The sequence below is a fragment of the Dendropsophus ebraccatus genome, chromosome 12, assembly GCF_027789765.1.
Source record: "Dendropsophus ebraccatus isolate aDenEbr1 chromosome 12, aDenEbr1.pat, whole genome shotgun sequence".
NCBI classification, from domain to species: Eukaryota; Metazoa; Chordata; class Amphibia; order Anura; family Hylidae; genus Dendropsophus; species Dendropsophus ebraccatus.
In genome coordinates, this window is record NC_091465.1 from 53,582,844 (window position 1) to 53,597,128 (window position 14,285).

Consider the following 14,285-nt stretch of genomic DNA (forward strand, 5'->3'; position numbering starts at 1 on the left):
GGCCACCTTTTTCTTTATTTTTGACGTTGTGTGAACATAGCCTTAAAGTGAACCTATCATTACAACAACATACTTGTCAGAGGTTTGTATGTGCGGTAGTCGAGGTGCTGAAATCCCTGAAGACTGACGGACTCAGCCGTACTTGCTCTCCACTTTCACTGCTAAAGTAGCAGTGGACTGAATCCTTATGGAGTTTGTAGAGCTTCCGCTAATTGCGTCTACCAGAAGTTCCACAGGTTCCCATTATAATTCCATCTCCTGCTACTATGTCATAGCAACATGTCAGAACATGTCAGTTTGTTGTAATGATAGGTACAATTTAGCTTGATAAATCCCCCCCCCACCATATGTACCGTATGTATTTAGCTATCTGTCTAATCTATCTAGGGAAAGAGAAGCATGTCAGAAGAGAAGAAAGCAAGTTTGCTGAATGAATATTTGTGAAATTGTACTGGAAGTTATTGCCTTGATGAACCTTATAAGCGTATGTGAGTTGGTTGAGATGGCACTACCCCTTTAACACTACCCCTTTTAATTGCACAAATTGAGCTGTATCCGATTTTACTAGACAGAAACAACGGCCATGAATAGTACAAACATGGAGGTAGCTTTACAGGCTGCAGAGAATGAAAAGAGCAAAAAGGTGGCTTATAAGCATGTAGCTTTTATGTAGTTGCAGTGCGTGACCCAGCTTCACTCCTATGCTCCGGTGTTTATACATTTCAGGTTTTCCTTTGCTATGGTTATAAGAATTTATGTCTACCATTTATAATATCATTTTATTAACCTGGCTTAATGATACTAACACCTCTTCCACTCTCACTTTGCATGCTGTAGTTGCAGTAGGTAAGTAAATCTGCATAATAAAATCCGAGAATGTCTGTCAATATTATGAAAATTTAAATGAGAATTTATTAGCGATTCCCAATCTTTATTTTTTTTTTCCTCTTTTCTTGGTTTGACAGATTTGTGTAAATATATATGAATATATCATATGACACGAAGGTTGGGAATTGCTCCTGCCTGTAATCTCCCACTGGTGTTTGCCTTGCTGCTGCGCAGCAGAGCTGTATGTGTTGATTAGTGCATTAATGTCAGTAGTTGTATTTGCATTAGTCCTAGAGCATAGTCCACATGCGTCTTAAATGCAGCCAATGTAGATGGTGAACCAATGTCTCTAATATATTACAGAGAGCTGTTGCAGTGTCCTCTGGCAGTGAAGCAGAGCTTATGAATACCCTAGGTGCCCTGTCATCCACTCTTCTTACTTTGTATATTCTTCTGTTCATATTCCTAAAATCTCGCTTTTTCATTTTCTCTACTTAAATTTTTCAACCACTCTGTTCCCTCTTAACCCTTTTATTAAGTCCTACATCTTATGGCTGTGCATGGCTGAGGTTACAGTGCCGTGTCCTGTTCCCCATTTTTGTCTTTTGGATAACCCCACGGGATTAAGGTGCGGGAGAAACTGGAGCAGCAAAGGATGGAAATGCAGAGTGTTCAGCTTTCTCACCATGACCTCCAGAGACAACTCCATAATTGCCCCGAAGCTCTAAGGGAGCAAGTGCAGTGCCAGCTCACACGGGTCAGTCTGCCAATAGTGGACCCTTTCTGGCACTACTTTCTATCACATGCTGCACTCTTTTACTCATTACATTTATTCAGCTCTTTTATGTTTTGTTAATACATGGACAAGTTTGTGTTGTGTTCATATTTTACCTTCCCTAAATGCTAGTTCAATATCATTCTCACTGACTAATGTGTGTTATGGTGTTGTGTTTTTCTCTGGCTTATTTATTATAGAGCTCTATCTTGCTTCTCCTCTTGTCTCCCTTAATCCAAACCTTCATTTGTTCATTCACCCATCCATAATTCAATGCATCCTTAGGCTATGTTCACACAACGTATGGAGACCGGCCGTTCCGTGACCCGGCCGGGTCACGTAACGGCCGGTCTCTGCCTGGATCATCCCGGCCGGTACTTAAGTACCAGCCGGATGATCGTTCGGCCGCAGGGTTCTGATGCGGGCGCATCAGCGCGCGCCCGCATCAGAACCTCCCATAGCACACAGTGAAGCAAGCGGCCAGAGCCGCTCGCTTCACTGTGTGAACTGACAGAGTTTCCTACGGCCACAATTCATTTAATTGCGGCTGCAGAAAACTAACATGTCAGTTATTTGCGGCCCCGTGCAGGATCCTGGCCGGACTGATACGATGTGTATGTGCTTCGGCCGGGATCCCATAGAACAATAGGCATTGTTTACCTGTACAAAGTACGGCCGTTGTTGCCGATGGCAACAACGGCCATACTTTTACGTAGTGTGAACATAGCCTTAAAGAGGTTGAACATAGCATCTGTCCTTAGGTTTCATGTGGTATTGCAACTTTTTTCTATTCACTTCATTGGAATCGAGCTGCAATAGCACACACAAACTGACAAAAGTGGCACCCTTTCTGGAAAGAAAATCCTGGATAACCCCTTTAAGGGGAATCTGTCAGGTGCGTGAAGCAAGATGATACAGGACCAGACTCCCTCATTACAATGCACTCATCATTTACTCTGAGCTATAAGCTAGAACTCTGAGTTATAATCCAGGCTATATTTATGTGTCGTGGATTTGTTACCTTATTAATTTCAACAAAAAAGTAAAAATCTGCAGCTAATCTGTAACTCACCAGTTGAGCTGGGAATGGGGTCAAGGAGGCGGGTCACCGTGAGCTGCTCCCTGCAATGCTAGGGTTTATGGTCAGGTTTCTCCCTATTTATGTATAGACAGGGATCTGTCAGTTAAGCCCAGGGGGGCGACTTGCTTGGCTTTATACTTGGTTCTCATCTCATCTGTAAATTATTATTTCTCTGAAATGCAACATTTCTGAGTAAATCCTTTCTCGGGAACATGTGCTTGTTTCATGCTGCCAGGGCCCTCAATAGAAACCGTTTTCTGTTCATAAATAAAAGATTACATTAATTTTGCAACATCTGCAAGTGCAACATTTTTGTTGCTCTTATATTTAGCTGCTCCAAGGAATTCTGAATATTTGTTGAGTGCAGGTTACTGTTCTCTCCTTAAAGAAATTATGACAGATAGATCCATTGTGCAACAAAATCCATCAATGCATCCTTTTTATGAGGTAGAATAGCAGACTACACCCTATACTATATCTTTTTGACATTATAGAAAGTCTTAAAGGGAATATCCACCTTCTAACACTTTGGTGTGACTAATTTTCTGATATTTTGTGAGAGACCAGAAACCTGTTTTTCTAATATAGAGCTGCAAATCCCCTGGATAGATTAACAGGCTGCTGTCGGTAGAGGTGCTTACTTCCTACTCAGCAATAACACAGTATTCAGTAAGCTGCTATGCCCCTTGTACCTTTCTGGTGGTCACAACAGTTATTAAGAGCTCTGGCAGCTATCAAGGTATGTTGTGGAATTCTTGAAAATTTATTTTACTTTAGTTTCATTAATTAATAAAAAAAAACATTGCCAGACTTCTTCTTTAAAGTATTGTATTGCCCCCCAAAAGTTATACAAATCACCAATATACACTTATTACGGGAAATGCTGATAAAGTACTTTTTTCCCTGCACTTACTTCTGCATCAAGGCTTCACTTCCTGGATAAAATGGTGATGTCACAACCCGACTCCCAGAGCTGTGCGGGCTGTGGCTGCTGGAGTGGATGATGGCAGGGGGACACTGAGGGACACTGAGCATGCCTCTGCCATCATCCTCTCCACGTGATTGGACCAGAGACAAGCAAAACAAAGAATAACTGTTAAATAGCTGAGGGATCTATGCAGGGATCTCTTGCAAGATCAATTATTGAGGTAGAAGGAGTAGGACAGTGTTCAGACAGCGCTCAAATACAAAGACATGATACAAATACGAAATCTCTCGGCCGCATACCATAAGCCGAGGGCCGCACCGAGTTCAGAACAGGCACAGGCATGACGCCTACTTGGACGTATCCCTGGACTAATAAAGTCTCTAGGAAGAGATGGCATGTTTCCACTTCCTGGAGAAATGCAAATCCTTATCTGTTTAAGTATTGTGTTATGGTGTTACTGAGTTGCTTTCCATTATAGATAATAGCAAGGAGTTTTTTATTTAATTTATTTTCAAAAATTGCTAATATGTCTGAAGTTTTGCTCATTGGGGGTCCAGTTGTTGAGTGTGGGAACATGCGGCTCTCTGCCTCTGTGGGAATGATTGACAGGCAGGGAGCTGTGACTAGTCATGGGCGGTCCCCCACCCAAATGACTAGTTGTCGCCACTCTCCCATCTTTGCACTCTGGAATAAAACTACTTTTCCCCCATGTAAAGCTACTGCTGCAGACATGTCCAGTAGCCTCGGGGAACTGCACAGTAGATCTATACTGAGCAGCTGGGAACCATATCAGCTGATTGGTTCCCTTTAAAGGGGTTGTCGAGAAAAGTGAAATGTATACATTCAAGGTATTGACAATTTAGTGTCAAAACGAAAGCTAGAACCGCTGTTGAGTCTGGACCTGAAATAATGGGACCAACACAGCAGGGAAATGGGACAGGTGAGTATTATTTTGTTTTAGTTTTTTAAACAGTGTGTGGATCTGCAGCTGTAGAAGACAGGTCATCTATTACTGGGATGTTTACTAGTGTACAATGAATGAAAGACGTGTACACACTTTTGTGCATATTTATTGGTAATCAACTTTTGCTTTAATTGTTGCATGCATAAACCTCTCACTAAACACATTTCTATTAACACATAACACTAATATTTAAAAAAACAATATATCTATGAGATAAACGATGATTGTGCAGTTATCCTCGTATGATATTATACTTATGCACAGACTGTTTATAGAATTGATTACCCCAGAGGACCGCAGAGGCGCAGCTGCAGTCTCCACCCCACCCCCCCCATACATTGCATAACTGAACCAATTGGTGTTTGAATCTGATATATATACCCCGAAAACCTATTTAGTATGCATGTCACAATTCTAGTTTTTGCTATAGACTTTCTCTCTAGGTTAACAACTTGATTTGTCATTGTTTTGACAATTGAAACCAATAAATTAGACCTTCTATAACATAAATCAGTGAATTGTTCAATAGTACGTATTAGAAAAGTTAAAAAGCGTATTTTCAGATCTTTGTTCATATGTGACAGTTCTTTTTCTCTAAGGCTGGTTTGACACTGCATTAAGCAACATCAGAGAGAGACCCCAACATATATGTCTGACATTGCAGCGATTGGAGTAAGGGATCCACTGGACTGCTGCTAGCGATGGTGTAAGCCGCACCAGGAAGCGGAGTCTAGGAGGCCACTGGTCTTTGCCAGAGCCCGCCGCAAGGCAGGATGGACTGGCAGGGGACCCCCAGGTTGCTACTCCTGCCTTGCCTTGCCTTGCTAGCAGTGGCGGGCGAGGTGCAGCAGGAGGCAATGTAGACTGGTCAGCAGGCAGGAACACAGCAGGTAGCATGAACAGGACTCACAGGCAGAGTCTTGGGCAGGAATCACTATGCAGGACTCCTGGGGCAAGAGTCATGGGCAGGAATCGTAGGCAACAGAGCTGGGACCACAATGCTAGGGTTAGCTTAGCCAAGGCTCTAACAGGAAAGCCAGGGAAAGTGCATTAATTTATATCCACAGCAGCCAGTTAGGGGCATGCTGGCCCTCCAAAAGCAGGGACGTGCTCGGCAGCCAGCAGAAGCGTGGCAGAGTAAGCAAGCTTGCAGGGAAGCGAGAGTGCAGGTGGACCTGAGCCGCGGCATCAGTGACGCAATGTACGCCACAGCAGGAGAGGAGGGGGGGGTTGGCCATGGCTCATGGTACAGGTCCCACCCGCATCTGTGTCCAACCTACATCTATCGATGCCACTTAGTGACATGTTAAAAATATATATATATATATATGACCTGGAAGTCTGCGCTATTCTAGACATCAAACTCTAAAGCAAATGTACACAATGAAGGCCAAAAAGTTACACTATCAGTGTCAGGGTCCATCAGAGCATCCTTCCATGGGTCAGTCTGATGGTGTGTGTGTGTGTGTGTGTGCAGTGTCTGGAAGACCTCATAGCACCTAGTTTCCACCTACTCAAAGACAACTGAAATGCAAGTTATGTAAAGGCCTGAAATACAGAATACAAATTCTCATTATCACACACATATGACATCTTATCCTAAAAAGGTTGTTGAACAATTTTAAACCATTTAGCCTGTTTTTTATTCTTTTTGTTTGAGTAAAGGTTGAATACAAACATACAAACTTGGACAATCATCTTTAAATATATTGTACAAAAAGTGCAAAGTTTAATTTGTATGTGGATTGAGTGCCACAAAGTGTCAATAGATACAGTAGGGTGTAAAAATAGTTTGGCAAATCGTGGTGACAAAGAGTGTTTCTGGTTGTGTCTTTAAAGGGGTTATCCAGCGCTACAATAACATGGCCACTTTTCCCCCTACTGTTGTCTCCAGTTCAGGTGCGGTCTGCAATTAAGCTCCATTTACTTCAATGGGACTGAGTTTCAAAACCCCACCCAAATTGGAGACAACAGTAGGGGGAAAGTGGCCATGTTTTTGTAGCACTGGATAACCCCTTTAAGTAGTAATAGTGGCATGAGTTATCGTCGAAAAAGCATTCTCAGGAACATGTTGGGGTTTGGACCAGAATAAACGTCCTTGGTCAGGTGGGATGTGAGCCTGTTCAGCTCTTATATGGAGTGGGGTGTTTTGCGTATTAATCAGCGCTACTAAGATGTATGGTATCATAATAGAGAGAGGGGTCTGGTAGAGAAGTACCTCCATCTATTCTCTTACAGAAAGCATTAAAGGGGTTATCCAGCGTTAGAAAAGCATGGCCACTTCTTTCCAGAGACACCACCACTTTTGCCTCCAGTTCAGGTGTGGTTTGCAATTAAGCTCCATTCAATGGGAAAGAGTTGCAAAACCCTGCCCAAACTGGAGACAAGAGTGGTGCTTTCTCTAAAAGAAAGTGGCCATGTTTTTCTAACGCTGGATAATTACTTTAAACATTGTTTTTCTATAACTTTCATTACTTATCGTTTTATAGATACCAGCTGTATCCAGTTGATTGTCTCCCTTCTCCTGTTAGATAATGAAAAAGGTATACATGTACATGGGAAAATTAGTCAGAATAATACTTGAGCTTTTTATTATTATTATTACTTTTTACATTTATTACAAGTCTATTTAAAAATCCAAATAGAAAACAGAATACACTCACCTTAGATAATACATCATGGCCCCCAATTTCTTACATATTTATATGACTTGACCAGCACGCCCTACCGGCCCAATCGGCTTCACTCCCATTATCCTATCTACCTCTACTCTATGGGGGAGATTTATGAAACATGGTGTAAAGTGAAACTGGCTCAGTTGCCCCTAGCAACCAATCAGATTCCACCTTTCATTTTCCAAAGAGTCTGTGAGGAATGAAAGGTGGAATCTGATTGGTTGCTAGGGGCAACTGGACCAGTTTCACTTTACACCATGTTTGATAAATCTCACCCTATATCTCTTACCCCATTATACCAAAGTGAGACAAAAGGGGGAAAAAGAAAGGGAAAAAATAAAAAAAGAGAGACAAAAAGGAAACAAAAGGTAAATACTTGAGCTTTATTACGTAGCAAAAAGTTTATTTAGTATGCATAAACAAAGCAAGGGGTGAGGTGTATCTTATCCTCTGTTCATTGGTTTTTTCCATCTGTCAACCAGAGATAAGAAAAGAATCTTGAAGTGGCACAGGATGGGGGTAACATCATTCACAACAGTACAGCAAGTGGTTTAGTTTTATACTACTTTATACTACTGTCTATCAGAAGCGGAGTTTGTGAGGTATGTAGAAGTTAAAAAAATATATTTCTTCCTATGCAGAGTAGGTATGGGACAGGTAGTGCTTCTCAGTTCCAGTCCTCAAGTCATGTTTTGAGGATATCTCATACAAAGAACTCTTGTGATAATATGTGATGCACTAAGTATGTGCACTGATGTCACCTGTGAAATACTAAGGATATCCTCAAAACATGTTGGTGGGCAATGAGGACTGGAATTGAAAAGCACTGGGATAGATATTGTATATAGTTGAGATTTAATTAAGGGGAGAATTTATTAGGAATAGGTCACAGTCGTTCTGAGGGAAAGAATTCCCAGAAATTTTATATGCTTTGTTGGTCTTAAATAGGGCCTTTTTTTTTTTATAGAAGAGAGGTTTTTTTCAACGCAGAGCTTCAGTTACTGCTGATAATCATCTCTTGTGATAGAAGACAACGTTGTCTGTCATTTGTCCTTCAAGATAGTAGCGATATGCTGCCATCGCTCCGTGGAATAGGAGTGGCAACAGCAGACCGCTGCTATCTTCTATAGGCTGCCCAGATGATCTAGCAATCACGCAGGTAGCTTCCCCACGGTGCCCCCGGCTCTCACTCACTCACTGCCGACGCAATTAATAGCGGCAGGAGTGAGCGGGAAATGAGGAGCAAGTGAGCACTGACAGCGCTCGTTTGCTCCTAAATATTGCCCCGTGTAATAGGAGCTTTTAGTTTAAGGAGGGTTTCTATTACAAGCACAAATAGGGAAGGGAATAGTGGGCATCGTCCTGTTTTTAATTTGAAACTATTTAGCCTTTCTTCACTAAATTATCCTTAAGGGTAGCTTCACACATACTGGATTCGCAACTAAATCCAGTGCAAATCCTGGTACTGTGAACTTCAATGGGGTTACATACACGCTGCGGAATTTTCATTCCGCTGCGAGTATGTAACACCGGCCCCTTTAACTCCTCACCGCCTATAGCATACGTTACCTTCTCAGAGACCTACGAGAGCCTCAGATGCAGCCGGACGCTGAACAGGTAAGGTATGCTGCGGGCGATGGGGAGTTAAAGGGGCCAGTGTTACATACTCGCAGCAGAATGAAAATTCCGCTACGGGTATGTAACCCTATTAAAGCATTATAGCAGGAATGGAGAGGATGGAAAACACAAGAGCTGACATAGACTGCAGGGAGCATGAAGGAATGAGCAGGGTATATGTGGGCATAGTATAGCAGCACTCTCTGTCCAGGGAGGGAGGGGTTACAGCTATAAAGTGATTACCTCCACAGTCCTGTCCCCTGATGCAAGCCCCAGCCTAAAGTGGATCTGCCATGATTTGGAAGGTATGGGAGACTTCCTGGGTCAGAGTACAGTTCTGTAGACCGCCCTGTGCAGACAATGCCCCTCCTCCACTTACACTCCCACCCAGTACAGGGAGCTCTTAAACCAAAGCAATGCTCTTACACCAAGTTACAATTTTGAAAAACTGTGAGCTTTTCTTGCAAAACGCTCTTGCAAAACGCAAAAGTTACTCTTAATCCAAGGTACCACTGTATTTTCTTTTCCGTGAGAAAGTTTCACTTTGTTACTTGTACTAACATGAGCAACAGCTTCTCTGGGGAATTGTGGAAACATTTCAGTATTGGCAGTAGTCTGGCCACTTTTAAATATTGATTTATATAAAGAGAGCCAAGCCCAAGCCAAGAAAAACAAGCACAAAAGAAATGTAGAAGAAAAGTATTCAGTTTAGGGTTATCAAGTATAGCTAAATGTAGCAGAAATAAAAAAAAAAATTCTGGATCTTTTCATTAAAGCAACTGAAGTTTTAAAAGCTACAATATATTAATATGAACAGAACTTATAAAGTATCTAGTGTCATTTTTGAAATAAAGAGCTGTTGGTTAAACAGTATGATGTCGTAACAATCATGCGTGATGTAGTAATTGGCGTATGTATGTTCGGCCATTCTGATCTTTGTGGGACCACACCTATTGACATCAAAAACCAGACCGATGTATCTCTAGAGATCTCTTAAGTTCTCATTCTCGAATATTAGATGAATTTTTAATTTAAAGTGAAGTTCATTGAAGATCCTTTTACCTCATCCATTTCCTTTTCCTGACTGAGGATTGTCTTGATCTGGAAGTGTTGCTTTTTATATACAATACAATACAATTGTATTTTCTATTTCTTTCATAGTGGTTATAATGAAACGAGTCTATAGGTTGGTTACCTTGTCTGTGCACATAAGAGCAAGTTTATATCAATACTGTAAGGAATTGATATGGAAAGTACATTTAAAACATGCATTTAACCTTCTGGTATTTGCCCCGTTCCCACTGAGCAAAACTAGCGGAATTCCGCGCTGAAGAATGAACATGTTCATTCTTCAGCGCGGACAGGGCAGGAGCACGCGCCTTCCATAGACTCCCATTATGAGCGGGAGGCTAACAGCATTCTGCGGCGGACAATTTTGCCGCGGAATTCCGCTAGTTTTGCTCAGTGGGAACGGGGCCTTTTCCCTCTAGAGCATAGTAACAATAAGCTGCAGAAAAGGTGGGCACCACTAATGTCAACCAATATTACAAAGGGGTGCTACAATACAATGTCCAAAAGAAAAAGAAAAATAGCTTTATTAAAGGGAACCAATCAGCACGATCATGCTGATATAGCTCCCAGCTGCACCAAATAGATCCTCTACCATACGAGCGTTGTCTTCAGCCACTAACATGGTTGTTAATTATAGCAAAACAATGGGGGAGATTTATCAAACATGGTGTAAAGGGAAACTGGCTCAGTTGCCCCTAGCAACCATTTCGATTTCACCTTTTTTCAAAGAGTCTGTGAGGAATGAAAAGTGGAATCTGATTGGTTGCTAGGGGCAACTGCTCCAGTTTCACTTTCCACCATGTTTGATAAATCTCCCCTTATGTATCTATTCCCATTTAGGAATACCCATTTAGGGTTGCTTCACACACACCGTATCGCAGCGCATTTTCTGCTGAGGATCCGCAGCAGATTCGATCTAAATAACTGAACACAGCATCAAATCTGCACCATCAAATCTGCTGCAGATCCTGTGCGTGTGAACGCACCCTTAAGCTATGTTCACAACGTATGTTTTCGTAAAAGTACGGCTGTTTTTGCAATCGGCAACAACGGCCGTACTTTGTACGGAAACATACGTTGCATAGTCTTCTATGGGATCCCGGCCGGAGCATATACACATCGTATATGCGGCGCAACAAAGAACTGAGATGTCAGTTTTCTGCGGCCGCAATTCATTGAATAGCGGCCGTAGAAAAGCATGTCAAGCGGCTCCGGCCGCTTGCTTCATAGTGTGCAGTGGGGAGTTCTGAAGTGGGCACGCATAGATGCGCCCGCATCAGAACTCTGCGGGCTGAAAGATCATCCAGCCGGTACTGCAGTACCGGCCGGGATGATCTTTTCAGAGACCGGTCGCTTCATGACCCGGCCAGGTGACGGAATGGCCGGTCTCTTACGCCATGTGAAGATGGCCTTAAAGGTGTTTTTCCATATCAACTCTGCGCAGCTTTTCCGCTCCCAGCATGATACTTGATATTGATACATCATGCCTGGCGGAAACATTCCATTACAGGGCTTCCCCATCCGTAGGCCTGTAATTTACGGGACGTGTGAATAAGTCCTTAATGTCTTCTACAAGTTTAACTAGATTAGTTGAAATGTGAATACCCCATTAAAGGGGTTGTCCAGCTAATTTTTTTTCTTTCAAATCAACTGGTGTGAGAAAGTTTTATAGATTTTTAATTTAAAAATCTCAAGTCTTCCCATGCTTTTAAGCTACTATATGTCCTGCAGGAAGTGTTGTTTTTAGAGATGAGCGAACCTCAAGCATGCTTGAGTCCATCCGAACCCGATTGTTCGGCATTTGATTAGTGGTGGCTGCTGAAGTTGGATAAAGCCCTAAGACTATGTGGAAAACATGGATATAGTCATTGGCTGTATCCATGTTTCCAGACAACCTTAGAGATTTATCCATCTTCAGAAGGCACCGCTAATCAAATGCCGAACAATCGGGTTGGATGGACTCGAGCATGCTCGAGGTTCGCTCATCTCTAGTTGTTTTATTTACATTCAGAAACACTGCTCTCTGCTGACACCTCGGTCCATGTCAGGAACAGTCCAAAGCAGTAGCAAATCCCCATAAAAAGCCTCTCCTGCTCAGGACAGTTCCTGTCTCGGCCAGAGATGTAAGCAGAGAGCACTGTGTCTGAATGTAAATAAACAACGCTTCCTGCAGGACATTTAGTAGCTAATAAGTATGGGAAGACTTGAGATTTTTAAATAGAAGTAAATTACAAATCTGTATTACTTTCTGGCACCAGTTGATTTGAAAGAATTTTTTTTTTTCGGTGGACAACCCCTTTAAGCCCTCTAACTGAGAGGCTGTACAGATGCACGTAGAGTGTCTACACTCCTTGTACCATCATGTAGCGCTCTTTATAGTAAAATATCATGGAGATATTATTCCTTTAAAACAACAGAACAATGGAATCTGGGGTAGAGGTACAGAGCTGCCCTATACAAATCTGTGAGTACCATATTATGACTCAAACACCTAAGATATTGTATAGGCAGACATTGTCTTAAGCAGCCTTTTGTGTAGGATTCCAGTATTCTTTGGCTACTGTTTAAAAGCACATCTTGGAATTTTTCTTCTTTTGAAAACAAGCATGCAATCACTTTAGCTTTATGTATTTTCTCTTTGTCTTTAGATGTCCGTGTATTTGCATGGATGTGGTGTGGTGGTTGTGTAGCCAGTGTCCTGTAAGCTTATGACTTTTTCCATATACTTTACTTTTACGCATCTTTCATTGCGATCAACCACTTCGTTCTCTGTTACTTTTTGTTACTAGTAAGTTAGTGCACTGTCCATACCGAACAACATATTGTATACCATCAGAGACTTCTGTTCCCCTGTTTAGGAATCTGAGCACCTTGAGACACAGATGAAGCTGTTTGAAGATCTTGAATTCCAACAGCTGGAGAAGGAGAGTCGCCTGGAAGAAGAGAGAGAAACTACAAGCCAGCAACTGTTAAAGAATAAAGGAGACTGTCAAAGAAGTATTGCTCACAGGAAAGTAAGTATCAAATGTGGGTGTTTATGTTTGTGCAGATAGACCGATAGGTATGTGCAGATAGGAGTGGTACAAAATCCCTGCTGCAGTGTGTGCGAATTTGGTCAAGAACTACTGAAAACATCTGACCTTAATGGATTCTCTACCAAATATTAAGTTCTATTTTTTTCTGTTGTATAAATTACTTATTTCATGCAATAAAATGCTAAATAATTATTTAAAAATCATACAATGTAATTTTCGGGGTAAAAGGGCTGAGCTGTGATTGGCAACAAAAGAAATTCTTATAAGACTGCTATGTTGAGGTTATGGCTGAACAGTGTGTATATATGTATATTTGTATACAATATCATATGCAGTATAAGGCCATGTTCACACAATGTAAGTTAAGTATTAATCACGGCTGTTGTTGCCGATTTGCACCACGGCCGTGAATAATACTTAACTTACATTGTGCTGCAGCTAGAGGGAATCCCAGCCGGAGTGTATACACATAGTATACACTCTGGCTGGGATCGCTAGTGGCCCCGCAAAAAACTGACAGGTCCGTTTTCTGCGACCTCTATTCAATGAATAGCAGCGGCAGAGAACCTGTCAGTTCACACAATGCGGAGCTGCACGCTCGATTGTGTGAAGCGGGGAATTCAGATGCGGGCACACACTGATGCACCTGCATCCCAATTCAGCAGAGGTGAAGAGCATCCAGCCAATACTGCAGTACCGGCCGGGATGATCTTCTCTGACACTGTGACACGGCTGGATCACAGAACGGCCGGTGCATTACGCCATGTGAACATGGCCTAAGTACGTGTTCACATAACATGTTTTTTCAATTAATAATGGGCGTTTTTGCAGATTGCAACACCGGCCGCTATATATTGAAAAAATACATTGCATTATTGTCTATCGAACAATGCAGTCGCACAGAAAACTGACCACGTTCCAATTAGCCATTGCAGACAATGTTCAATAAATAGCGGCCGCACAAAACTGACAATGCTGACAATGAAAAGTCCAGCTTTGGCCGGACTTTACATTGTCTGCAATGGCTAATTAGAAAGCGGGCACACCTGTATGTGCCCACATTCCAATTCAAAAGAAATGAGGTTCATCCAGCAGGTACTGCAGTACCAGCCAGGTTGAACTTCACAGACAGCTGCCGTTCTGTGACACAGTTGTATGTGGATGGTTTATCCCTTGTCATTACATTGACGTATAGGGCCACTTAATATGGTGGTTTTGGTGGTTTCCTAACAGGAGCTGGCCCTTGGCTGGGTCCTTCCCGTAGGGATATCTGGCTAGTCCTGTGTTTTGAGACTCTTCAATGAGGCTCCA

The 14,285-nt window shown here is 42.2% G+C and overlaps 1 protein-coding gene across 16 annotated transcripts in view; it reads left to right on the plus strand.

Annotated features, from left to right (window-relative positions):
• Positions 1-14,285, plus strand: part of PHLDB1 (pleckstrin homology like domain family B member 1) — a 158,500-nt gene that overhangs the window by 108,761 nt on the left and 35,454 nt on the right. For 14 of the 16 annotated variants that reach the window (XM_069948946.1, XM_069948938.1, XM_069948940.1 and 11 more), the window contains 2 exons: positions 1,457-1,585; positions 12,798-12,953. In XM_069948946.1, coding sequence (XP_069805047.1) covers positions 1,457-1,585; positions 12,798-12,953 — 285 coding nt within the window. The remainder of the gene's footprint in view (positions 1-1,456; positions 1,586-12,797; positions 12,954-14,285) is intronic. The other 2 variants (XM_069948945.1, XM_069948953.1) reach the window with 1 other exon arrangement.